At 36.7% G+C, this 27,193-nt stretch overlaps 1 protein-coding gene across 11 annotated transcripts in view; it reads left to right on the forward strand.

Moving 5' to 3' along the window:
* RABGAP1L (RAB GTPase activating protein 1 like) overlaps positions 1–27,193 on the forward strand; it is a 738,861-nt gene that overhangs the window by 634,953 nt on the left and 76,715 nt on the right. The window contains exons 1-2 of one of the 11 annotated variants that reach the window (XM_036918112.2): positions 821–3,499; positions 4,569–5,325. The exons of 9 other annotated variants lie outside the window; for them this stretch is intronic. In XM_036918112.2, coding sequence (XP_036774007.1) covers positions 5,215–5,325 — 111 coding nt within the window. In that variant the 5' untranslated portion in view covers positions 821–3,499; positions 4,569–5,214. Of the gene's footprint in view, positions 1–820; positions 3,500–4,568; positions 5,326–27,193 lie in introns of those variants that run through there. One more of the 11 variants, XM_036918108.2, reaches the window with a different exon arrangement.

A 27,193-nucleotide genomic window follows, 5' to 3' on the forward strand; every position in this document is an offset into this window, starting at 1 on the left:
ATCATATCAAAGAACAAAATTGAACTGAGTATATTTTAAAGATTTCACTGGCTTTATTCAACAATTCATGAATGGGGCAATCCAGGCTAGCAGAGAGAAAGGAGCTCAAGAAGCTGTACCGAATGAAAAACTTTCATAAGCAGACAGGAGCAGGGACTAGGACTTAACACTAGGCAAAAAAGTGGATTGGTTATTGCAAGGTACCTCTCTGGGTTAGAGGATAGCAGGGGTCTGTCAGGCAGATAACTAGTGCTCATCAGACAATTCCAGATGATTGGTTTAAGATTCCATTTCTGGGAGAACCGAAATTGTAATTAAGTCTATTTGCTAACATGGGCTTAGCATAAGCAACTACATTTTGGGCCTGTGGTCTTGTTCTTAACAGTTGGCTGTGGATTTTAAAATTAGAAATGAGATAAAAAGCTCAATTGTCAAAGAGTTGCAGCTCTTCTTTCATAGTCTCTGGAATCTACCTCACCCTTTTTCTTCGTACTGAGATGCAAATGAGGAAGTAAGATACCCAGTACTTGTTTAAGTCCACTGGGTTTTCTTAGTTTAATGCCAGGATTTTTTTTTTAAGGAATCTGTGTTTTCTGAGGTTTTGAATTTGCCTAGCAATTGCTAGGAAAGATAGGAAAGATAATGAGCTGAATGGCTGGAATGTGACACAAGAATAATGGTTTTCTTTACTTACCTTTACATGACTTTAAAGAGAACTGAGATTTTGCTTATCTTTGACTTTTTGTTCTTTTCCCTTTGTAAAAATTCAGTGTGTGTTACTGGACTATTTTGAAATCCAAAATATTCTGAAAAGCTTTCTTCTCTTGATAACTTCTGTGATTTCTCATTCTCATTTTATCTTAGAGCACTTGGGTTTTGTAATATGCAATCTTAAGTGTGAATAGAAACCTATTTGGAATATTGGTGATTAAGAAACTGCTTGTTGAATTTTGTCTTACAGTTTTTAAATCTGTGTCAATACCAAGAACATTTTGTGAAGATCACTTAAAATTGAGTCATGTGTACTTCATGAATGTTTATATTGAGTTATTTAGGAACGTCTGTAAAGACATTCATGAGTGGTTAGACAGAGCTGTTGGGGAAGGAAGAACAGGGTCTCTCCAGGGCTCTGCCTGTACATGTGTGAGCCATGGAAGACCTTTCTGCCCTCTAGACCATATTTCTGTCATGGTGGTTTTGTCCTCCTTTCCATCTTATTCTGATTTTATGGCTGTTGAGGTGAGAATGTTCAACAAGTAGAACCTGAGGCGTGGGAAAAGGGTCTTAACAGTCTCTCTTATGGAGTGTGATAATTCCTTAATGATTGTGATCCTTTTTTAATGTATTTGCTGCTTTGACTAGCGAGTAAGAAAATGCTACTCCCACAGTGAAACAACTTTGCTGCATTTGGGGAGAACACAGAGAGAGAACCATGTTCACATCTTATTCAGAGTAGGCTTTTCTTGATTTTTGTTTTGGCTGTGTCTACATCTGACACTTGAGGATGTTCTCCGAAGGCCAGGAAAGGTTTATTAGACTCATACTCCTTCATTAGAATCCAGGTATATTTTTTTAAAAAGTAATAATCCTAGAAGAATGATTTTTGGAACAAAATTAGCTACCAGAGTAAAATGTTTCTGGGTGAAATCTTAAAGCATTTAAAAATGGAGATATTTTATCATCGGTATTTTCTTATCTTAGTGAGATCTGTAGAGGTTTTGAAACCTATTTTGTAGCCAGTTTGGCCTCTGAATAGAAAGACTGTAAAGAATGACTGATAAATGAAGTATAACAACTGTCACTGGATCCTTTTTTATAGGCAAATAAGATATTAGAAAATCCAAAGGGTCCAAGTAGATCGCATTTGTTGGCACACATTATAGCAACCCTGGGGGAATTTTTTTGACATCTGGGATTAATGTTACCCTTTGTTTTTTTATTCTGATAGAGAAGGAAAAGGTATTTCCACCTTCAAATCCTCATAAGCCTATTTAGTGGAGGGAAAAAGGACACACTGCTTTTGACATAGCATATGTGAAAACCTCTGATCTATTCTATCCCTCTCAATTTACATGTCCATGAGGAAACTGAAACCTAGAGAGGTTAAATGACTTGCCCTGGGATAGACAGCTAGCTAGTTCCTGCTTGACCTGGGGACTACCCGTTGGTTACTACCAAAGCTGTGTTTTCTGCTGCCGGTTGGATACGCAATCCTCTGCTGGTAAACTGTAGCAGCCAGCTGTGTTCTCGACACTACACCCCTTGATCTCAGGTAATTTCCCCATCCCCATGCCTTTTTCAGTGGGGTTGCACAGTGGGAAGTACATAACTGCAGGAACTAAGGTGGAAACAATCCTGGGAAATCAGTGGGTCTCAGTTCGCTGGGGAAAAGGCAAGAGTAAGACGTGGAAGGGAGTAAAGGACTGGTAAACAAGACTGAGTACAAAGGCTCCTGAAGTGTGGGAGGGCGTTGCAGCTATTATATCTGAGACTACTGTAATATTGTAGCTATTATTTCTGGGAAAATGTCTAAAGGAAAAGAGAAAGCCAATACAGTTTTTTTTTTAATAGATCATCAGTTTTTAGTCATGATTAAAGTATGCAAATTCAGAGTTTGCTTTTTGTTAGGATCACAAATATACATTTAGTTGTATGAGCAAAGAAACATCTGAATTTTCCTTTCCAGACTCCAAAAGTAAGTATGGAAGAACATTTTAAGGCTGACAAAAAAATGAGGGGATGTACATCAAACTTAGGGAGTCCTTACTCTAAAAAATGTGTGCACTGTGGCTACAGCGGAGGACCTCTTAGATTTAGAAATGAAATGCTATGGATAATTCTAGCCACTGTGGATAATTAGAACAATCTTTGCGATAAATCAGAAGCCTTTAAAAATACCTAATTGTTTACCTAAGAACCTGTGTGGAATTCTAAAAAGGACTGAACTATTAGAAGCCGTTAGCTTCTGTTTGCTAAATTGTAGAACTATCTTTACAGCCTTTGATTATGTTTCTAAAAATGGTTTGCACCTTGATAGCCGTGATGCCTTAAATGTTTTATGAGTTTAATACACACTGCCTGAAAGATTTGATACTGTTTTCCCACCCCTTTTTTTGCTTGGGTTACAGTGTTCCTACCCGAGAAGATTACCTATTGTCACGCTGAATGTGCTGTCCCCTAGGTGCATAAGCAACTGCTCAGCCGCGGTTATAATTCTTGTTTGCCCTTGGGCGGTTGCCAGCAGAGAGTAAGGCATTATGGGAAGTAGTTTCTTTACCTTCCACAACAGGTGTCTTTGTCAGAGCACCTTATTCCGATACCAGGGTAGAAGCACTGAGTCACTGTTGCAAAGAAAAATATGAAAGGAAGAGCAATTGCTTTCACATCTAGAAAATGCTGTCTCAAGATAAATCTGAAATCTTCGGGTGCTAATGAATGCATGAAGAGGTTCACAGTATCTTTTAAAGTACTTCTGAAAATATAAAAAGGAATTTGAAAGGTATGAACTGCACGGATGCCTTAGAATACCTTGTCTCCTGGTTATCATTTAATTTTTACTCGTTAGTCAGTGTTAAGATTAATGTGCTGGAAAAGTATTTAACAGAATAATCTTTAAAAGACAAAGCTGCATTGAAGGGAAAGAAATGAAGTAAAAATGCTTTACTGGCTCCAGCAAGGATCAAACAGTTTGAAGCTGTTTTAATCTTGAGGATTTATTTAAAGTATTGCATTTTCTGTTTAAGCCTATTAGGCTCACTTCTGTTTCCTAGCAGTAAGGTGGGTTTCCCTGTGTGTGTGTGTGTGTGTGTGTCTGAGTAATCATGGTAATGTAGGTGAAGTTACTTTAGGAAAACAAGGAAAACCAGACACTATAAATCCCACCCTAAGTTTTTTGTTTTGTGGAAAGCAAACAGACTTAAAGAACATAATACCGCTAGGACTAAAAATTCCAACCAGTGTCTGTATTTGATTGTAGACAAACACTGTCAAACTGATTTTTCATTCTAACATAATATTTCTCATGGAACTGTACTGTTGTAAACTGTAAAAAGCAGAGAATAGCTAATTAGAAGTATTGAAAAAACAACTTTTGGAGGCACTTTATTTGCTTCCCTCCTTTTTTATTTGCTTAGTACTTTTTTTCTTGCAATTAGCATTCATTATTTTTTCCTGGTATTTAGGCAATCTTGTAATGATAATTAAGGGCAGCTATCAAAATTTTTCATCAGGCCACACTGAGGTTCTTTTACAGTCTCCAGCCTACTTAAAAGAAATGCTTCTGGTGGCTAAGGTACCAACAGTTCATGGCTATTTGCCAATTTAGGTAATTAAAAGAAACCTTTAAGCTTAAAAATAAAAGATGAGAACTTTTACATAGAAAAACGATCAGTTTGGAAATGAGACCTTTGTGTTGCTTTCTGAATAACAACAAAAAACCAAGTTCTCAAAATCAAGAATTCTGTTTAAAACATTTGTGCTTTTTAGTGGGAAAAAGGGGAAATATTTATTAATTGATTTTGCGGTCCCTGTTTCATTTTTATATTTTGGTACTTTTTTTTTTTTAACAGAAATACTCAGAGGGGAAAAAGGATCTTTCTTTTCCCCATACTTCAGGAGATAATTTTTAACTGCATCAGGAAGGAATTCAATAAATTCTGAAAAACTAAAGGTTGCCAACTGTTTTCTGTGATTGTGAAAAAATAAGCAATAAGAAAGTCTACTTCTCCAAGAAGAAACTTGATATAAATAATATTGAAGAAGATAAAACTTTAACAATTTCTAATTACCAAGAAAATAACATAAACCAGTTTTTTGTTTTGTGTGGTTTTTATGTTTTTTTTTTCAGTTTTGCTAGAGGATATTTCCAGTTAGGAAACTCTTTTTTATTTCTCTTTTGGAAGTTTAAAGAAGATTTCCCCAAACTGAATTTTTCCAGCTGCCGTGTTAAGAATGCAGAAGGTGTTTATAGTATATACTTCCTCCATAGATAAGAGGCCTCCCTTAGTTTTCTCCTGGCAGTAAATTGCTAGACAAGCCTGTGATAGCAGCTGCTTTTTTCTCTCTTTTTTTTTTCCTTCTGGATTTTTGACACTCCACCCTCAAACTCAGGTGGCTGTGTGTGTGTTGGCACTGAGCTTCGGGAGGCTTTTTCCTTGGATAGTCTGGTCTGAAGCCGGGACAGCAGCTGCTGCTGTGGAAAGGCCAGCTGGCAAGATGATGGAAGAAATCTCCATTATGGTTGCCTATGACGCCCATGTTTTCAGCCAGCTGCACGATGAAGACCTCCTTACTAGTCTGGTGGCCATCAGCAAGCCCAGGTCTATGGTAGGTGGTGCCTTGCACACTACTCTGGGGGCTGGTTTTTCTTTTCCAATATGATAGTTAATGCTTCTGTAGCAATTGAGGCATTGCTTCCTGGGAATTAAAATAGAAGTATTGTTGGCTTTGTGTTATAGGCTATAACAAGGCCTACAGGTTTTCAGTAGTTTCTTTACATAACTAAACATTACTATGTGTTGTTAGTACGTTTGAAATATTTTAGGAGTGAAATTTAGGTTAATGTTTTCATATGTAGCAAAGTTAAGAGGAGCTTTATAGTGCCGGACATCCCATCGTCCCACAGGTTGCCTTGTGTGTATACATATGATTATTAGGTGAGGGCTACCTACATTTACACACATGTATTTCAGTGTTTTTGAAGTATGAACATTTTTACCTGGATGTCATAAATCAACACTGAGAATTGAACTCTCTAAAAATCAAATAACTTACAGTCTTTATTACTAAGAACTATTATGAAGGTAACTTCTAGTGTAATTATAGTTTGTATTTAATATTTGTAATTTTTTTTTTTTTTTTACTCTGAGGGTCTTCTTCTATGTTCTGGCATAAAAGAAAATGAAGTTCTTGCAGATGTTTGTTGATTCTTTGTAAATGTTATCCTTATAATGGCTATTAAGTTTAAGGTATCAGTGATTACATACCTTTTAAACAAACTTTCCTACCATTGTAACCTCTTATTCTTTATATTTAATAGTACTCATCACAAGCAACAGAATGAAAGTTTACATCATAAGAGTTAGCTTACTAGTTTGAAAACTTAATTCTGTTTTCAGGCATGGGAACCTTAAAAACATAACATGGCAATTTCTTCAAGCAATAAATTGCAATTAAAAAATAAAGAAGCAACTCATAGATTGACTTAAAAACTTAAAGGTTATATCAACCGGATGCAGTGTACTGACCTTGTTCAGATGCTGATAAAAACATCTCTAAGATAATCAGGGGAAAATTTGACCACTAATTAGGTACAATGATATTAAGAGAATTATTCAATTGTACAGTAATAGTGTTACAATTGTGTTAAAAATGATGATTTAGAGATACATACTGAAATAGTTTGGGATGAAATGTCTGCAAAAGTTCAGAATGATCCAGTAGAAGGGTTGGTGATCTGGATGAAAGTAGAGACTGTGGTAATTGTTGAAACTGGGAGATGAGTACGTAAGGATTCATTATACTCTCCCTACTTTCACAGATGTTTTGTAGATGCAGTTTAAAGGAATCAGCTAGAAAAGCAAAAGCAAAACAAATACAGATCCATAAGGTACTCCTACAAGTGTTCTTAATACAGAAACATCTAGCCTATTGCATTCTTTTCCTATTTAATATATAATTTCTATTTTTATAATTATGTGCATAAATGGAGATGATTATCAATCCTTAGTTAACCACAATGTATGTAGCAACTCAGGATAGGGATAGGCTATCATTGTGGATAACCTTTCAACTTCATTTTAGCCATTAATCTCACTGTATTCCACCATGAAAACTTACCAAAGAATTCAGAATTCTACTTCATTTGTTTCTGATGGTGTTATCAAGACCCTCTTTAGGAGTCTAAGCTGGGTCTTCAAAAACTTGTAGGCATTTTCCAGGCCAAAGGAAAAAAGAAACAAGAACAGAGATGTAAAGTGGCACAGTGTAGAGGGCAGAGGGGGCTGAAGAGGTGAACAGAGATGAGTCAGAGAGAGCATCTCATGCTCAGGGAGTACAAGATGCTGTGTGGAGTGGGTATGTGCGCACACACATGCAGGAGACACAGAGAGAGAATGAATGAATATTGATGTGCTTACCAGAAAACACTGTTCCCTTTATGAATATTTAATATATTCATATATATTATGCCTTGATGCAACTTCATCTTCCCCGAAGGGGACTTGTACTCCTAACCCTGCAGCTTATTTGATGTGAAATTTGGTCAATAATATGGAAAAAACTCAGAGGTATGATAATGACACAAAATAGTTCTCTGTATACCAAACTTTTAAATAATATATATGTTGGGGTGTTAAATTTAATTATACAACTTTCTGGAGATAGTTATCTTGATCAGATTTTAAATTTAAAAGAATTGACTGGTATAGGCTTTTGAAGGTGATGTTTGGTTTATCTGGAAAAGTTACACTACAATCGTGCTAAGATAAAATATTTATTATTTGCTTTTGATTCCATAATGAATTTTTTGCTTTGAGATGAACCTTTTAAATTATATGAGATACTCAGATTTTCTATAGTATAAAATAAATTGCTTCTTAACCTGATACTGCACTGTGAAGCAAATTACATTTTTGATAACATGAAATCCTTTGGGTTTAGGTTGACTATTACAAAGGATATTTAGAAGTTTTCTTAATACAGAATTAATTAAATATCATTCTGTAATTGGACTCTTTCATAATGGGGGGTATCTTGGCTCCTTAAACGGTAAAATCCCATACAGTGGTTTTGATGCGGACACTGAATTTTTTCTTGTTTATAAGTAGCCCTGTGGCATTCTGACATTTCTGATGGAGACTCATAGTAAAAATATACATTGCAAACCATTATATACACAAGACTGAAAGAAAATTTAACTTAATTTGAAATATTGTCGCTACATGTGACATATTGTTTTTTTTCTATTCTATTTAATCATTTAAAGGTTATTATGAGTCACTAAATTGATTTCAGATATATCTCGATCCATACTTTGCAAAATATGGCTATATCCTACTGATTACTTAAAAATGAATGATAATGCAAGAAAATAATAAATTCCCTTACATGGGTCCTTTTAGACAAATCACAAGTAAGAAAAAAGGTTGAGGAAGCTGAGCGTCTCGTCTTCCAGTTCCCCACACAAACACAAAGTAAACTACCTAGACCTACGTTGTATCTACTAACATAAACTAAAGCCTAGAGTCACCACTAGCAGAACTTAAGAACTTCTAACACATGGATAAGTTGATATGTAAGGTGAAAATCCAATATAGTCAAAGTGACTCCAAAATGACCCTTTAGGAAGGTGCCTCAATAGACACAGCATTGCTGCTTCCCCTTAAATCCAACAGATCACATTTTCTTTGGTTAGTCACTGGTGAAAATTAAGTGGTTTGCATTTTGAGACAAAATTGTCCCACCCCCTGTGCCCAAGGTGCTCACCCAGGGAGTGATGACAACTGAGGGAGGGGCCTCTGGAGTTCCTCTGCCTCAGGGCCTGTGAGTGGGGTGGCCAGCATTCCTCTACCACTTACACCATTTCCAGTTATTTTTATACCTGACTAGTATAAATAACAGGAAAAGATCACACCTGTTACATTTATTATACATTCCAAAGGAAGCTTTGAATATGTATTTAAATTCAAAATGTATGATTTAATGTTTAAACAGTGAAAAGCCTAATAACCAATGCACATCTATCAACTTGAATATTTCAGGTTAAATGTTAATTTCTATTCTGCTGAATTATTTCAACTTTTTAAATCTATGAAGTGGTTATGAAGGGAACATTGCTTGCTGATATATGTTAATAGAGACCCATATGTAACATTGCAAGCATTTTGGGGTTATTACAATGTGCTGGGTTGAATAGAATAATACCCTTTCCTCCAAAGACCTCACAGTCAAGTAAAAAAAGCAAAGTACATATTTGTGGGGGTGATATTTGCTGTCCTGGAGTAGGACCAGATGGGGAATAATCACGACCAGTGAATAGTGTGAAAGCAGCCTTCAAAGCCGGGTGGGAGATTCAAGTCAGGCATGAAGGCTGACCAGGTGCCTGGCAGCCGGTAGGCGGGGAAGGACCTCCTTTCTGAGCAGGGGAGCAGTTTGTGCAAAGGCTTAACTCTCTGGGGAGCTTGAAAGTTACACCATCCTCAGTCTAAGTTTTACATTTGCTACTTGCTAGTAAATTTTTGTTCAGTTTCTCATCTGGAAAACGAGGGACATAGTAGTAGTACCTCACTGGATTACTTAGGGATGAATGTAGAGCACTTGTGGAGTATTTAGCCCAATAAAAGCTCCTTCTGTCTCCCCTTCTGTCAAAGAAAGGGGTATTCAGACTGTTTGGGAAGGCCTAGAGGAAGGAGTGGAATGAGTTGATAAGGCACATAGGATGTGGGAGAAGGAGGGCAGTGGGCAAAAGAAGAAACGGATTAGTTGGGTTGTCCTGGCGAATTACTTGGATGAGGGTGTCACTATCAGGATGTCAGTCCTACAGGAAACTTGAAGCCTTCTGCTCTGAAGATGGTGTGCAGGTTATTATGTTTCAGCCTCAGTATGGTGGAGAGGCAATGTAGAATCAGTAGGAGGGATTTATGTGGGCTAAACCATCTGGTGAGTACATGTGTGGATTATAGCCGCAATAACCTGACAGTAATGGACTAACAGGCCGCGCAGGCCATGGAAAGAATTTTAAAGGGCATTACAACAATGCAGGTGAAAGGAGTTGATGAGTGTCAGAGTCAGATACCTAACAACGGCAGTGAGATAAAGAAATTAGGCCATACATGTCAGTGAGTTCTTCCCTGGATAGACACAGTAATACTGCTTGGGAAGCTGCAGCAGCTGAGCTATGAAAGAAGAGGAAATGATTGAGATAAGGTGAAAATTCTTGTAAGTTTCCCACTTTACAAAACTGGAAAGATTGCTCTGGTGTCTACTTGCAGGGGAAAGTTGAATATTAAGAATGTCAGGAAGAAAGATGGCGCAGTCTAGCTTTACCATGTTCCGTGTCTAGAGTTTCTAGGTCACAGTATCACCATAAAAGGCTTGGTGTTCAGTGGATGGAACTCTGTGCATTAACGAAAGCTGTTTCCCAGACTAACACATGTCTGGACTGTTCTGGCACTGGGTATGTGTTCTTAACTGACAGATACTGAAATAGCAGCACTGAGCCAGCAAAGGAAAGGAGCTCTTTCAGGGAGCTACCGTTTCTCTATTCTGTACATGGGAGATGAGGGTAAGCATTCTGAAATTACTTCCTCATTAGCGGGTTGGCACATAAATTTCATCTAGCATGCCAAATTAAAAAAAAAAAATCAGAGCAATTTCAATGCACCAGAGGTGGGGAGAACAATGAAATCAATACAGCTACTTCTAAATCTTCACTGGATATACATTTCAAATATTGCCTAGAATAAAACAAAGCGAATTAAGATTCACCCATATTTTTTTTTTAAATGTTAGCAAACAGTTTTTTTTCTCATTGTTTTTTTAGCATGTACATATTTTGGCAATATTTCATCAATTTTAGTTTAGAACAAGGAGCCTTATTTTCCCTCATTTGTGATATGGGAAGGTATGATAGGAGTTAATGATAGAAGTTAAGGTTTTTAAGGTTGCAAGTAGTAAAATCTTGAGCTTGAACAAGAAAGGGAATTTGTCATATGGATACCAGGGTGTGTTCCTTTAAACACAAGGGTAGGAGTTCAGCTACATACCCGAGCTGGCACTGGACTAATGCCGGCAAGCATTCTCCCTGTCTCTTGCCATCTAATTAGCTTCTCTCTCTGCCTCTTCTTTATCCCTCTTTCCCCAGGTTTTCTCTGCACTTCATTCCCATGGCAGAATATGACTGCTATATAGCATCCAGTTCTGTCTTTTGCAGGGAGCTAAGTTGCTATCCCTGAATCACAACTCCAGATTCCTCAGAGAAAATCTGCTTTAATAGCATGTGACACAGTGTAGAGTCGAGTGAACACAGACTCTGGGCCAGACTGTCTGAGTCAAACCCCATCTTGCTTCTAAATAGCTCACTGACTTAGGGCAGTTACTTGACCTCTGTGAGCTTAATTCTTCTTACCTATAAAATAGCTAGAAGGAAGAACATTAGAAGCACTTTTTGGGTTGTTGTGAGAATTAGTTAATGCATATAAAACACTTAAGAATACTAGCACTTAGTAAGAGGTTTATGTATATTAGTTGATGTTATTCCAAACTGATTCTTCCATCACAAAATCTTGAAAGAAAAAGAGATAAACTTTGGGTAAGATTATAAATACATATATCATCCAAAAATTATTTAGGTTGTTTTGCTAATAAATATGAAATTATTGAACTAGCTTCTATGACAATAATTAGAACTTCTCTGAATTTAATCCTGTTTCAGATTGTTGAAACATAGTATTTCTGTACTTGATACTGGGGTGGGGTTGATTTGTAAGTCAATACTTTTCAAAGTATCTTTTTAGGGAAGGTGTAGGGACAGTTGACATAAGACGTATGTTAAGTTTTTATTTCTTTGTTTTTTAAAACCATAGCTTGTCTGCATTGGTTGAGAAATCTTATTTGTGGGTGCTTGTTTTAACTCCCATGTTTGTATTCCATTTAATAATCAAACAGAGATATTCATTGATCTGCTATTATGTCCTATGCTATATTTTTGGCCTTAAGAATCTAGGTGTGAACAAGAAAAACGTGTATCAACTGTGAATTTTATACTACTTGGAGAAGTAAGTTACAAATTATAGGTAATGATATCACTTACCAGCTAGTGATAAGTATTTTGCAGAGTCCTAAAATGGAGTGATATAATCAGAAATGATTAATTGGAGGCTTTATTTTGGGTAGTCAGTAGGGGCCTCATTGGTGTCATTTCAGATCTGATTGACATCCATGGGCAAATCAGGAAAAGAAGAGCTTAGGTAAAGGAAAACTGAGAGGATGTCCCCGAAGTGGCAAAGAGCTTGACATATTTGTAAAACAGGAGGGTCAGTGTGGTATCATGGTACGGAACACCATGAACCAGTAGACCGTGGTAAGAAATGAGGCTGGGTAAGAAATTAGGGGACAGGTGATGGTATAGGGCTTTGTAAGCCAGAAAAAGGAGCCTGATTTTACTTCTGACATGATATCCTTATATTTTAAAAATATAATGAGCCAGATTTTAGGCTTAATTAACAGAGACTTAAAATGATAGTTAAATTATTAGAGATACTAGATCAAAAACTCAGCAGTGCTCAAGCTCAGTATGAAATCAAATTGTAGAATTCGTACTGAATACAAGGTCCACAAGCTGGCTTTAAACAGGATTTGCAGCAAATATAAAATAATACCAAGCCCCGATTATTGTAACGCCCACAGTAGGATTTCTAAGAGGCTGAAATCCTGAAGAGCCCTCTTACCTCACAAAGTCAGGACTGCAGTTGGTTGGTTGATAGAAAACGTTGGCTCAGGAGACAAAGCAAAAAATAGTACATACTAACTGAAATATTTATTTTGACTTAAAACATAAATATGTATTCATTATCAATGTGTTATAGGGCCCTTAATGCCCTTTGAATAGGAATTCTGAAATACATAATACTTCTCATTTCAGTTTCCTTAAGAAGGGTAATAAATAAATTTAAGAAGCATTTTAATGAAGACTTTCAGAGTTCTTTTATAACTGTTTTTATATCTTTTAATGGTAGCATTGCCACCATTTAATGTGACAGTGACTTTATATTTAAACACTCCTCTTTGCCAGGTCTTCCCAAATCACTCAACTTAGTTTTATAGAAATAGCAATTCAGCTTTTTTTCACATTCATTTTATTATGAACATAAACATGTTTTAGAACCAATGCAGTTAACTCTTTTTAAAGCATAAACTCAGTTTTGGAAATAACCTAATAGCCACAAGACTTCAGTATGCCCAGGGTATCAAATTTCTTTATAGAGGGATTTGAGAGCATTAGTTAATCAGGCAAGGTTTTTTTTTTTTTTTTTAGATAATTATTTTTTATTGAAGGGTAGTTGACTCACAGTATTACATTACATTAGTTTCAGGTGTATAACACAGTGATTCAACATTTATATACATGACAATTCTAGGTACCAGCTATCACCATACCAAGCTGTTACAATATCTTGACTATATTCATTACATCCCGGTTACTTACTATTTTACCATTGGAAGTGTATACTTTTATTTATTTATTTATTTATATTTTTTCATTTTTATTTTTATTTTTTTTTGTGAGGGCATCTCTCATATTTATTGATCAAATGGTTGTTAACAACAATAAAATTCTGTATAGGGGAGTCAATGCTCAATGCACAATCATTAATCCACCCCAAGCCTAATTTTCGTCAGTCTCCAATCTTCTGAGGCATAACAAACAAGTTCTTACATGGAGAACAAATTCTTACATAGTGAATAAGTTCTTACATGGTGAACAGTACAAGGGCAGCCATCACAGAAACTTTCGGTTTTGCTCATGCATTATGAACTATAAACAGTCAGTTCAAATATGAATACTCATTTGATTTTTATACTTGATTTATATGTGGATACCACATTTCTCTCTTTATTATTATTATTTTTAATAAAATGCTGAAGTGGTAGGTAGATACAAGATAAGGGTAGAAAACATAGTTTAGTGTTGTAAGAGAGCAAATGTAGATGATCAGGTGTGTGCCTGTAGACTATGTGTGTTAATTCAAGCTAGACAAGGGCAATAAAACATCCACGTATGCAGAAGATTTCTCTCAGAACAGGGGGGGTGAGGTTCTAAGCCTCACCTCTGTTGATCCCCAATTTCTCACCTGATGACCCCCCTGCGACTGTGCCTGTCTTAGGTTGTTCCTCCCTTGAGGAATCTTACCTGTCTCTGGCTAACCAGTCATCTTCCGGGGCCATACAGGGAGATGTAAAGTTGGTAAGAGAGAGAAGAATCAGGCAAGGTTTTTAAAGATTACTTTTATCATATTTTCTTAGTCAGATATTGCATAGCAGACAACCATAGATCTCAGTGGCAAATAACAGTTAGCATTTTTCTTTGCCTTATGAATCCTTTGGGTGGCTAGACTTTGGCTGATCTTGGCTGGGCATAGCTGGGTATAGCTGGACCCTTATTTAGTTCCAGGTTCCAGCTTCAGTCTGATGTGTTCCACACCTCTTATTCTTCTGTGATCAGTAGGCTCTCTGGAGCATATCTTCTCATGGCAGAATCTAGGAGTTCCCAGAGGGGTCAGCAGAAACATTTGATGTTTCTTAAAGGCTTAGGCTTAGAACTAGCACACTTTGATTTCTGTCCATGTTCCACTGGCCAGAGCAAATCAAAAGGCCACTTCCAGCATAGTGGGGCAGGAAGGTATACTTCACCATAGAGGTTGGAGGGGGGAAAGTGATTCTTTGCTGCATAGTCATCTACCACATATATAATAATTGACTGACCCTTCATGTTATTGTTATTGTTACGTTAGCTGTCTAAAATAACTGAACGCTATGTTTCTCAACAGTGTACCTAGTTTATATTCACAAAACCTGTATATCCACAGATTTTTCATCAGAAAATGACATATACTCAATTAAAACACAATGAAACCTGATCGGAAATACAAACTTACCAAACACTCTCTTTCATTTTACTTGAAACTTTGGAGTGAAATGGCATTTTTCTTTCTCATCCCTCCCAAAGGTGATTAAAAACATAAATCTCTTTTCTTCAGTGAAAGCTGTGGTATGCCAGCATTTTTATTCCATCCTGATCCATCTTTTTATGTTATAGCCCAGGGATTTTTAACAGTTTTGGGATCATGGACTTCTTTGGGAGATTGGTCAAGTCCATGGACCCCTTATCAGACAACTTCTTAAATGCATACAATACACAAAATTATAAAGGAAACCAATTATATTGAAATACAGTTACCAAAATAGAGAAACACTAGATTTTTAAAAATAATCATATTTGATATATAACCTCCTTTTTGTTTCAGGTGTTCAGCATGACTCAGTGTATGTACATAATGCAAAACATAAAACAAAAACAAGTCTACTTAACATCCATCACCACACATATTATAAACTTGTAATCAGCACTATGTTAACCTTTAAGATATCTTCAGAGTGACAGTCTAGTTTGGAAGGCAGCCAAGTAAACAGTTACTGTGAACCAGCAGTGTGAACGCTATGACTCATGTGTATGATGCCTGCACTTCCTCTGTGCACCTGTCTTCTATGCTGGGCACTCACCGAAATGAGATGGTCTCTCTGCTTTTCTGAGTTGTACATTGAGATTCACTTTCCTTGCAGGTTGTTTTTATTTTCTACCTACCATAGCAACTGGCACATAGTATCCATGGTCAATAAAGGTTCTAATAAATGAAAAGGAAATGATGAAGGAGACTGCGGGAAATAGAGATATTTTCATAAAGGTGTAGACACTTTTTTTTTTAACTTTTTGCTTTTTAAACTTTTACTTTGAATAAGTAGTATATTCACATGGCTTAAACTCTCAACAAATATAAGATGGTATCAGATGAATACAATGGTTTGTCCCAGTGATGTTACTGGTTTTTTAGAGGCACTCTTCTAGAAATAGTTTATGCAAATATAAGCAAATTTGTATGTATTCTTCCTCTCTCTTTTTCCAGAACTTTTGGCGTCCCATTCATGTGCTTTGCTTTTCTTACAGTATAGGCATACCTAGAGGTATTGTGAATTTGGTTCCAGACCACTGCAATAAAGAGAGTATCACAATAAAGCGAGTCAAATGAATTTTTAGTTTCTCAGTGCATATAAAAGTTATGTTTATACTATACTCTAGTATTTTAAGTGAGCAATAGCATTAAGTCTAAAAAAACAATGTATATACCTGAATTAAAAAATACTTCATTGCTAAAAATGCTAACCATCCTCTGAGCTTTCCACAAGTTGTTATTGCTAATCACAGATCACCAAAACAAATGTAATAATAATGGAAAAGGTTAATATTGTAAGAATTACCACATGTGACAGAGATGTGCAAGCAAATGCTGGTGGAAAATGGTGCCAGTAGACTTGCTAGATGCAGGATTGCCACAGATCTTTAATTTGTGCAAAATTGCAGTTTTCTACAAAGCACAATAAAGTGAAACACAATAAAATGAGATCGCCTGTATTTTTTGGAGAATTTTCTATGTCGGTGCATCAAGGATTCCTTGTTCATTTGACAGCTGCATAGCATTTCATGTATGGATTTCTATAATATATTCAGCCAACTCCAAGTGTATGTGTATGTAGGGTTGTGTCCAGTATTTTGCTGCTTCAAACAGTGGTGTGGTGAATAATCTCACCATTTCACAGATGTGCGTGTATATGTGTAGGTTAAATTGCTAGGAGTGGAATTTCTGGGTTGAAGGGTATAGTAATTTGTAATTTCAATAGGTGGGCCGAATTGCTCTTCTTAAAGGATGTATCATTTTTCCAACCAGCAGTCTATATCTGTGCCCATTAAGAGGTGGATTTCTGAGCAGAATTCTAAAGAAAGAAAGAGGGATTTTTCAGGTGGGGGAAAAGATGTTTTAGATTGAAGGAACAGCATTTTCAGAGGCACAGAGTAGTAAGAGAGGTAGTGTGGCTGGGCATTTCATCTTATTCCATCTGGCTAGTATATGGGAGCAAGACCAGGAAGTAGTAAGAGAGTGGGAGCTGGTCATGAAAGGTTTTGAGTGTATTGCTAAGGAATTTACATTTTTCATTCTACAGATGAAGATTTTGAGTAAGGAAATGATGTAATAAAGTTGACAAATACATATTACAGAAAGATGAGCTGTATCTATTTCCTTAAAATGAAGATTGCCAAATAGGTCCATTTTCTAAAGGTCTTATTGTAATTTAAAGGTTTTTTCCTCATCAATGATTAAAATAATATGTTAATCATACAAAATTTAGAAAATACATATAAATAAAAACTAAAACACAGAAATGATTTAGAAGTTTACCATTCACAGATTTGCCACATCCAATAATTCCCATTGTCCTTAAAACAATAAAAGAAAATCAATATGTGTATTAGGTTAGAAAATGAAACAAAGTGGTTTCCAGAGACTGCCACCTGTGAAGAGATTGTTGTGATTCCTTACAGGAAGAAAAATTGGTACATATTACTGCATAACTCACAGCCCAATTGTTAATGTCAGACTGTACAATGAAGGCTTTCTCTTAAACAAATTATGTTTTTTAGAAACATAAAGAGCCATTTTATTTTGTTTTCTTTAAAGGTCTTCCTGCAAACCTTTTAGATGGAACCCAATTACAGGTGCTGCTTTTCCTTTTTGTGACCTGGCAGCTTCTCTAATCAGGATCTAAACAGTTATCAACTGTATTGAATATCTGGAAGGATATTAAGTTTCAGAAAGCTGAATCTGACTATTCATTCTCAGAAGTCTAATTGTGGAATAATCCGAATTTTATTAGTAGCCAAGTCTTTTACTTTCAGGGCCTGTTGGAACAGTTTGTGGCAGATTCTTTCCAGGCTGTCTTTCTTTGGGGGAAGGATTTGAAAAATATCATCTCTGAGTCACTAATGCTGTGTTTGAACACGTGCATCCTGCTGCTTCACAAGTGCACTAAGGCACCTCTGAATAATTTTTTCCCTCCTTAATTTCATCCTAAGATTTTAAGGGGGAAAGAAGGAAGGTCCCAGATCCATTTATTGAGCTGGCGATTAAAATACTCCTAGTGGATACACTGTGACAATAATTTTGATAATTTGGAATTCAGTATATCCAAGGTAATGTTAAAAGCCATACAATATTTTATAAATGCTGGAATCAGTGTAATTTCTCTTAATAGTTAAGATACGGCCTTTGTTTAAAGCCCAAGAGCTCTGCAGTGCCCTCTGACCTAACAGTCCCATGCATCAGTTTGATTCCTTCATGAAAAATGGTCATTTTTATTGTTCCTGCATAAAAGGTGCAAATTGCTTTCTCTTGGATGTGGGCTGCTTAGCTTCCTTCTTATGGAAGAGATAGGAAATATATCTTCCATTTAAAGTATTAATGCTGTCTGTAAATTTATAGTCTAATTTGCCATTGCCTTGAACTCCCCAAAGGAGATTTGGAAGACAAGGTGTCACTTAGCACTCAAGATTGTTACACAAGAATTAAATGTTTTCAGTGACCAGCCTTCCCAGTGGTGGGAAGATACAGAGAGGGTAAGAAGGAAAGCTGGAATACATCAGCATATGTTTTGTCTGAGAGGGGCATGACTGAGAGTTAGCTGGACCCACAAGTTCATTTTTCTCCTAAAATGGACTTTGATCCATTAAGTTGGGAGGTGAGCACTCTTTATAATCATTGATGGAAGTGGAGCTTGGCTGCTGCACTTAATGCGAGAAGAGTCATTGAGGCTGGACCCAGGGGAGAAAAGTCATTTGTAAACAGACATTTAACAAGAGATGAAGACTTTTTCTCAACTCTTCGCAGATCTAAACATGGTAGATACTCTCCCAAAACAGGTCAAATGTGTAAATGGAGTAATTGAATGAAAATTTTTAATTTTTGTTAACTGGAAATAATAGAAACAGTTCTGTGTATTCTCAGCAGAGTTGAGAATAAAAGTATTTAAAGTTTTAAAGGCTATATAGATTTGAAGTGCTGTTAGTATCCCATAATAAATGACCCTTGTTGCATCCTGTAAATAATCTCCAAAGGGAAAACAGAAATAAAAACAATATAAAATGAAAGTACTGATTCCATCCAGAGTGAAAGGAAGACATTCAGTCTACTCAATCTTTTAGCCTATATAGTTAGAAATTTTTTGTATATTGAACATATTTGAAGGTTGTTTAAAATAATTATGAATTCATACTGAGAAGTTTCCCCTGTGGTTTATTCAGACCAAACTCAAGGGTTCAGCTTGCATCTGGTCTCAGGAGCCTGGGCCCAGCTGTGCCGGGACAGGTGTGACGAAGCCTGTGACACCAGCACGTGCCCATCCATCTGCTTGTGCAGACTGTCAGTCTTCCGCTGCTTGTAGAGAACTTGCCTTTGGTGTGTTCGTTACCCCTCCAAAGGGCAAGAGTTCATTTCCTTTCTTGATTCTGCACTGACTTCATATTAGGAGATTTGGAGTAGGAATAGGAGGTGAGAATACGCACACACTGAGATGAAAGGGAATTGGCATGGTAAGTCCCGTAAAGGGCAGGGCCCACAGGTCCTTCAGCATTACAACCTGGGTTTCATCTGAGTAGTACTAAAATAGACCCAGAATCAAAAGAATAACATTGTTATTTAAAAATTTCATTTAACTTAATTCATTTAAAACATTCTTTTTAAACTGATTTATTTTTCACAACTCTATGAGGTAGGTACACATTTTTAGGCTGCTCTTATACAGATGGTCATACTGAAGCACAGATTAAATAACTAGCTCAAGGACATGTTCCTGGAAAGTAGTGAGGTCTGAATTTGAGCAGAGACTCCCCGGCTCCAGGGCAGTGCCCTTCATCATTATTCAGAGTGCATGGTGTTGTGCTTCATACTCCGTTGGGAGTCAGTTCACCCATTAGTCCTGTGATTGTCCCTTTGATTACCAGAATTCTGAACTGCTCTACACTTTAGCAGTGTCTGAGGAAGGTGGTAAGTTAGACATTGAATCTATAATTAGAGTTTCTTAATTTCTGAAGCATAAATCTTGAAGGGGAATGATTGCTCTAACAGTGATTGGCACTATTATTACCAGATCTTTATTCGCTTTCGGGTATTTGGATATTAAGGTAAACCTGCTTGTCCAAATTCTCAAAGTTTCCTACTGGACTTTTTGTGCTATGCTTGGAAAGACAAACTTGTTCTATAGCAGGCATACTTTACAGTGAATAAATAAACCAGTTCAACAGTTCTATTTTGAATTTCCCTGATTGTGGAGAAGGCTAATGAGAAAGTTATTGTTCAAATGTAACTGCTGCCATCTGTGTCGAATCTCATTTTTCAGCCTATTTATTCAAATAATTCTGTGAACAAAGCTAAGACCTACTTATAGTGTAATGAAAAAAAACTTTTATAGTCTAGAAAGTAGTAGTTTAGAAGAGCAGATATAGATTCAGAAGGGGTTTATACTGAAAATTATCTTTGGACAGCTTCTTAAAGGAAAGACAATTATGTAAAAGGCAATATGTTTTTTATGGCATGTTTATCAAATTTATAGAGGCCCCAACATGGATATCTATCATATTGGTTGACAGAATCAAGATTCAGAAAGATCTGCCTAGAATATTGTGTTCATGAAACATAATAGGGTGAAGGGTAATAGATGAATTTTGAATCCTAAAGAATTCTGTGTAGTGTAGCATGTTAACAGCATTGTAATAAATACTCTAGGCAATTAAAGGTAATTTAAGCCTTTGAAAAATTGAATATTTGTTAAGTATGTACTTTGGGCCCAGTAGTGGGTTACTGCTGAGACAGCAGAGAGCGAGGTAAATGTCGTTCCTCCCTTCGCAGGGGTTCCTCCCTTCACAGGGGTTCCTCCCTTCGAAGGGTTTATGATCTAGCAGGCAAGATAAATACTGAACAAATCCTCACCTAAAACAGGTTACCAGTTTTGTGAAGGGAGGGTATCCTGAGGCCTATGGGGACACATGGGGAGACCTAATCTAACTCAGGGATCTGAGGTTTTATGGAAACATACAAGGAGAACTAATCCAAGTTGGAGATCAGGGAGGATCTGGGAGATGCGATTTAGTCAGGAGAGAGGGTGAGGGGAAATTGTTCCAGGAAGAGGAGGGGGTATATTTTGCATCTCAGAGGTGAGCCAAAGAACTCAAATAAACAAACAGAGAATGTAGGTGAGCGGAGCAGGGAAGGGCTTGAAATTAGTCTGGAGAAGAAAGTAGGAACCAGATCGTGAAGAGCCTTAATGTCAGGCGAAGGAAATGGGACTTTGTGCAAAGGCAGTGGAAGGCTGTTTAAAAGGTTTTAAGCATGGAAGACATTAATTTTATGGCATTGTTAAACCCACTAGGCTAACAATTTAAACTTGTCAATTCCTTTGACCTTTCTAGTTCTAAATTTTCTCATCTTTGCAGTGAGAGATTTGTATTAGCCCCTTCAGATCAGAGATCTCTACTTGAGTTCAGTAATTTGGAAGTGTCATGACTAGAAGGAAGTAACCATATTTCTCATTACTCTGCTGATTCTATTTTGGTATTTTTCCTTTCAGATTGGACTATAAATTTCATCATAAAGCATATTGTAGTCAGTATTTTAGAGACAGTACCTTAATGCCTCCTACGATGTGGCTTTTTCTCTAAAGTCATTTTGTCTTCATAAAGGAAGTATAGACATATTGTGGAAAAAATTGTAAATGTAGAAAATGAAAAAGAAGGAAATCATAGTCATGGATTCCGTGATACTAAAACACTTGGAATATAGCTGAGTGGAGGTTTCAGGCTGGTAAAATCCTGTCACAGGGGAAACAATCCTTGCTTGGATGGGGTTTATTGGAGGCACAGTAATAGTCTTCAGATTCCTGCAGGACTCCTGAGTGGAAGTTGGAATAGAAGGTGGAATCATGGTTACTGGGTAGAGGCTGCTAGAGATGCAGATTTGAGCTCAGTATTGGGGGAAAAAAAAAACTAACAGAACTAACTGTTCACCAGGAAGTCAGTGAATTCCTCTGAATATCCGTAGGTGTTCCCATAAAGTACTACATATGTTTAAGCAGTATGTACTCACTGGGGTATGTTATGAGGAAATCAAGGCATCAGAAAGGAAGTTGAATTATATTAACTTTCACTCCTTAATTAAGATTTACTTTGGAATCTTAATTTATTACATAATTTAATGCCTGTTTGAAAAAAAAAGCAATTTAAACTGCTATTGAAGAGATGCTTGAAGTATTGAGCTGTTCTCTTGGTATGTCACAGACTAGCAATAGCACAACTTAAGCCATACATGATGTCTGCTTGTGCCACTTAGGCTACTGTAGTGTTCTGGATCTCTAATGCCTTTGGTTTCAAGAGAACATTTCACTCTTTGTAAAGAAGTATTTAATAATCAGTGGGCCAGGTTTTCTTGGTTGCATGCAATAGACCCTTAGTTTCCTAAGGAAACTATTAGCGAATAGCTATTACCGAATAGCTGTTTGTTGCTTACAGGCTCAAATGAAATGTGTGAGGAATAGGCTTAGCTGACAGGAAAGTTTGGAAGTCAGACTGGGGGAAATCTTGGCTGAGTCCTGCTGTTGTGACATCAGTGAATCTCCAGACATTCTATTTGGGCAGTCTGTACCCTGTGCTTCACATTGAAAACTCAAGAGGTGAGCATCTGATTGGTAGTGAGGTCACAGATGTGACCCTACTGTACCGACCCTTCAGCTTCTCTCATGGAAATAGCAGTGGGAGGTGGGAGCCAAGCTTGCTAAAACCCAGTCCAAAAAGAAACTGGATGGAAGATGGGAATGTTTGACATCTTGGTAAGGATTTGGGTTACATAAGTGTATGCATTGGTTTAAAGTATTTAAAAGCTGTGCATTTCATTGTATGTGAATTTTACCCAAAAAGGCAAGAAGAATGAGAAACAAATCTCTAATGATATGTATGTTCAAGTATTTAGACAGACAAATACTAATGTCTGAGCTTTTGAAATGCATCACAAAAATAAGCTGAAAGGATGGATGGAGGGAGAGAGGAGCAGATGTGATCAAGCAAATACAGGAAAATCTTCAAAGTAAAATTTGGGTGATGGATGTTCATTGTAAAGGTTTTTTTCTTTTTTTACTTTTACTGTACATTTGAAATTCTTCAAAATGTGAAAAAGGGAGAGAGAGGAGTGCTTATAAGGAGGGGAGGTGGATTCTATATATCAGAAGCTTACCACAAATATCTATTTCAAAGGAATAATGATTTTTAACCACTATGTATAATTTATTAAAATAGACGGTTTAGAAAACCCACTTCTACCTAGTCATTTCAATTTCTTAACTAAAATAATGCAATATTAAGCAGTCTGCTATATTTGAACTGGACAAAAAGAACTGCAGAAAAAAATTCTGGGATGAATACACAGAAAGTAAGAGTAGTTGGAACTTCTTAAAATACTGATCTCCTTCCACTAAGCAAAATTATCAAACATTAGGGATAAAATTAAAATGTACAAGATGACAGAAATATACAATATAGGGTATACAGGTAAGAGCTAACTGAACAGTCATCACCCATGCCAGCAAATAGTAAAGGAAATTTTAGGACTAAAACTTAAGGAATTTTAGGAATAAAACCTTTCAATAGGTGAAACGTTTTTAATGAATTAAAATAGATAGTCATACTTAACTTTTATTCCATTTATTGAGCACCTACTTTATGTCAGCTGTTATGTAAGGTGTGAGTGCTAGAAAAATAAATAAATAAAACCCGAATCTGCCTTCAAGGTGGGGAGAATGGGAGATGGAAAAACTAACGTGATACAATGGTGAGGGGGAAAAGAGAACTAACATGCATTTAATTAGTGTCTACTTTGTCCCAAACTGCTAGGAGCCTATTTTATCCTATTTGGTTCTCACCACCTCCTAAAGCAGATGGTACACATCTGACTAACAGATGAGGAAACTAAGGGTCTGAGATATTAGGGAACCTTCCTAACGCTTCAGAGCTTAGTGATAAAACTGGCATTGAAATTCCAGTTCCAGCCTTGTGACACCAGCAGCTGTGTGGTCTTCTCCGTCGTATGCATCCTTTGAAGTGAATTTGCTGTGTATTAGAGGTGGAGAGGCAACAGTGATTATTTCCTCCAAGAGAGTTTGGGAAATCCTGGGAATCCCCAGAGACACACATGTATGATCTATGTTACTAGTGTTCAGAAGCATTTGCCTGCACCTGAAGCTTCAGTACCCGGATGTGCAGCAGAATTGCATATTGTTCTGTAGTTGGGGTTGTCCTGTTACAACTCTGGATTTATGTGCTACTAGTGAAATGCAGGAGCCTTTTATACTAAGATCATGGTGAGAATGTGTATCTGAGTATGTGCTGAGAAACTCATTTTAATATCAGATGGGTATTTTTCTAAAATACAGAGCTCCCACAAATTCTACTTTCTTGAAGACAGACTTTAAGATACATGACAGTGCAGCTGGGAAGTCAGAATGTTTGGGTAGGAAATGAGGAGAAAGAATTCTAAGCAAATGAATTAGTACTATCACCATAGAAAGGTATATAGTGGTGGGTATAGGTGGGTAAGAAATGGATTTAAAAAATTCCAATTTGAGACCTTTGGACTGTAAGATTTTGTAACAGTAGGAGTATCCGCTGTCTTGGGAATGGTGACATTTGGATGTAGACTCATTTTCAGAGAATATGATCATGGAGCTAGCTTGGGAAGCAACTGTAAAAACTTTGCTTATAAGGAATAATTTAAAGTTTGCCATTATAAAAGTTTTGAGATGCTAAAAAGCCGTTGTTTAAATGGAGCATATGGCGTACTTATTAGAAAGCTCTGTGATAGGATTTGACACTAAGAGTCTGTAGTCTCTTCAATTATTAGATCTTCTCAAAGAATTTCTTTCATAATACTTTCCTTAGGTGAAATATAAATAACCTGATATTTTCCATTTTGTTTTTATTGTATTCTCCAGTATGATTATAGACAAATAAAAATTGTATATATTTATGAAGCATTTTGTAAAACCCCAAGAGAACAGCACTTTGGCCCTGTTACCCCTTTTTGGAGAGCTTCAACACTTGAAGGCCGCTGCCATGTGTCACATGGCAGGGCCCAAGGTTCCATGAAAGTCAAGATGCTCCTTTGCTCAGACATCTCCCTACACATCTTTTCACTGGGTTGTTGATTTGAATCCTTATCCTTTAATAAACTGGTAAACATGAAAAAAAAAATTGTATATATTTAAGGTGTATAACATGATGTTTTGAAATGTGTATGCAGTGCAAAATGTTTGCCAAAATTAAGCTAGTTAATATATCCATCACCTCTCATAGTTACCTGTATGTGTATGGTGGGGGTGGAGGGGCTGTGAGAACACTTTGACACTTACTCTCTTAGCAAATTTCAAGTATATAATACATTATTATTAACTATAGTCATCATGCTGTGCATTAGGTTTCTAGAACTTACTCATAACTTCAAGTTTGTATCCTTTGACCAACATCTTTTACATTATTCATAATCATCATTCCACCCTCTGTAACATTTTAAAGTGAACAATCCAGTGGCATTTAGTACTTTCAGTGTTGTGCATCCACCACCTCTGTCTAGTCCCAGAACATTTCCATCATGCCAGGTAAAAACCCCATGCCCATTAAGCAGTCTGTCCCCACTTCCCCTTTCTTCTAGATCTTTGTAGAATCTACATTTTGTCTCTGTGGATTTATTCATTCTGGATATTTCATATAAATAGAAATATACAATATGTGACCTTTTGTGTTTTTCTTCTTTCACTTAGTGTAATATTTTGAAGGTTCGTCCACATGGTAGCATATATCAGTATTTCATTCCTTTTTATGACTGAATAATATTCCACCACACATATACATACATTGCAGTTTATTTATCCATGCATCTGCTGATAGACATTTGGGCTGTTTCCCCCTTCTGGCTATTGTAAATCACCACCACCAGGCATGAGGGTTCCAATTTCTCTACATCCTTGCCAACACACTATTTTCTTACTTTGTAATTCTGGCCATCCTTGTGGGTATGAAGTCAGACCTCATTGGTTCAGCTACTATGGAAAACAGCATGGCAGTTCCTCAATAAGTTAATATAGAATTACTTTTTTGAAAAGTATTTTTTATTGTGATAAAATAAATATAACAAAATTTGTCTTCTTAACTATTTTTAAGTGTAAGATTCAGTGGTATTAATTACATTCACCACTTCATTTCCAGAGCTTGTTTCCCCCTTTTCCCCCTGCCCAGCATAGAGGCTCTGTGCCCATTAAGCAGTTTTTTCCTTATTTCCCTTCTTCCTCCTAACTCCTCCTAGCCTCTAATCTGCTTTCTTTCTCCATGAATTTGCCTGTTGTAGGTATTTCATGTAAGTGGAATCATATATATTTGCCTTGTGTCTTGTTTATTTCACTTAGTGTAATGTTTTCAGGGTTAATCTGTATTGCAGTGTTGAGCAGGATGAATTTTCCTTGACCCTTCAAGGTACTTCTAGCTGGTTTAAGAATCAAATTGATATGAGCAGATTAAGAGGATAAAAAACAAAGTTCTGTTACATACATACAGGGAATCTATACACGTAAGATTCCAAAGACAGTCAGGACAGAGTGGTATACATGTTTTCCTGAACTAAGAAGAGGCGGGTAGGGAAGGAAAGCAATTCACAGGAGTTTGAAAGAGTAAATGTTTGGTAAACAAACGTTTGATGGGTCACACAGAAACAATGGAGCACAGAGAGGAATTTTAACAGACTTTGCCACCGTCCTCCCTACCACACCTAGTTCTTATTATTACACAGTTATCTGCGACCACAGCTGTCCTTCTGGAGCAGTTCCTCTATCTAAATTCATTTTATGCTGTTGAGGGGAGTGGGTACGGGAGGCCAAAGTTTTTTCCTGAGTCTTTTGGGCCTCCATTGTTTTCTGCTCTGACATAAAATGAATGTCAATGGTACATCTTAGGGCACCTGCCCGTGGCCCCAAGAGTCGCAGGTATCAGAACTTAATTCCTTTTTATTGCTGAACACATTCTGTTTTACGTGTAGACCACATTTTGTTTACCCATTCATCTGTTGTTGGACATGTGGTTTGTTTCCACCTTTGGCTATTGTGATTGATGCTGAAGTGTGTACATGGGTATACAAGGATCTCATTTGAGTCACTGCTTTCAGTTTTTTGGGTATATACCTATGAGCAGAATTGCTTGTTCATAGGATAATTCTATATCTAACTTATTGAAGAACTGCCATGCTGTTTTCCACAGTAGTTGAACCATTTTGCATTCCCACCAACAACGTACAAAAGTGCTAATTTCCCTATCCTTCACTAACACTTGTTTTCTGGTACTCTTTCTCTCTCTCCCATTTTTTTTTTTTTTTTTTTTTGGATTCCAGCCAGCCTTGTGAATATGAAGTGGTATCTCATTGCTCTTAATGACTAGTGATGTTGAGCATTTTTCATGTGCTTACCAACCATTTTCATATCTTCTTTGGACAAATGTCTACTCAAG

The sequence above is a fragment of the Manis pentadactyla genome, chromosome 9 (genome assembly GCF_030020395.1).
Source record: "Manis pentadactyla isolate mManPen7 chromosome 9, mManPen7.hap1, whole genome shotgun sequence".
In the NCBI taxonomy this organism is placed as follows: domain Eukaryota; kingdom Metazoa; phylum Chordata; class Mammalia; order Pholidota; family Manidae; genus Manis; species Manis pentadactyla.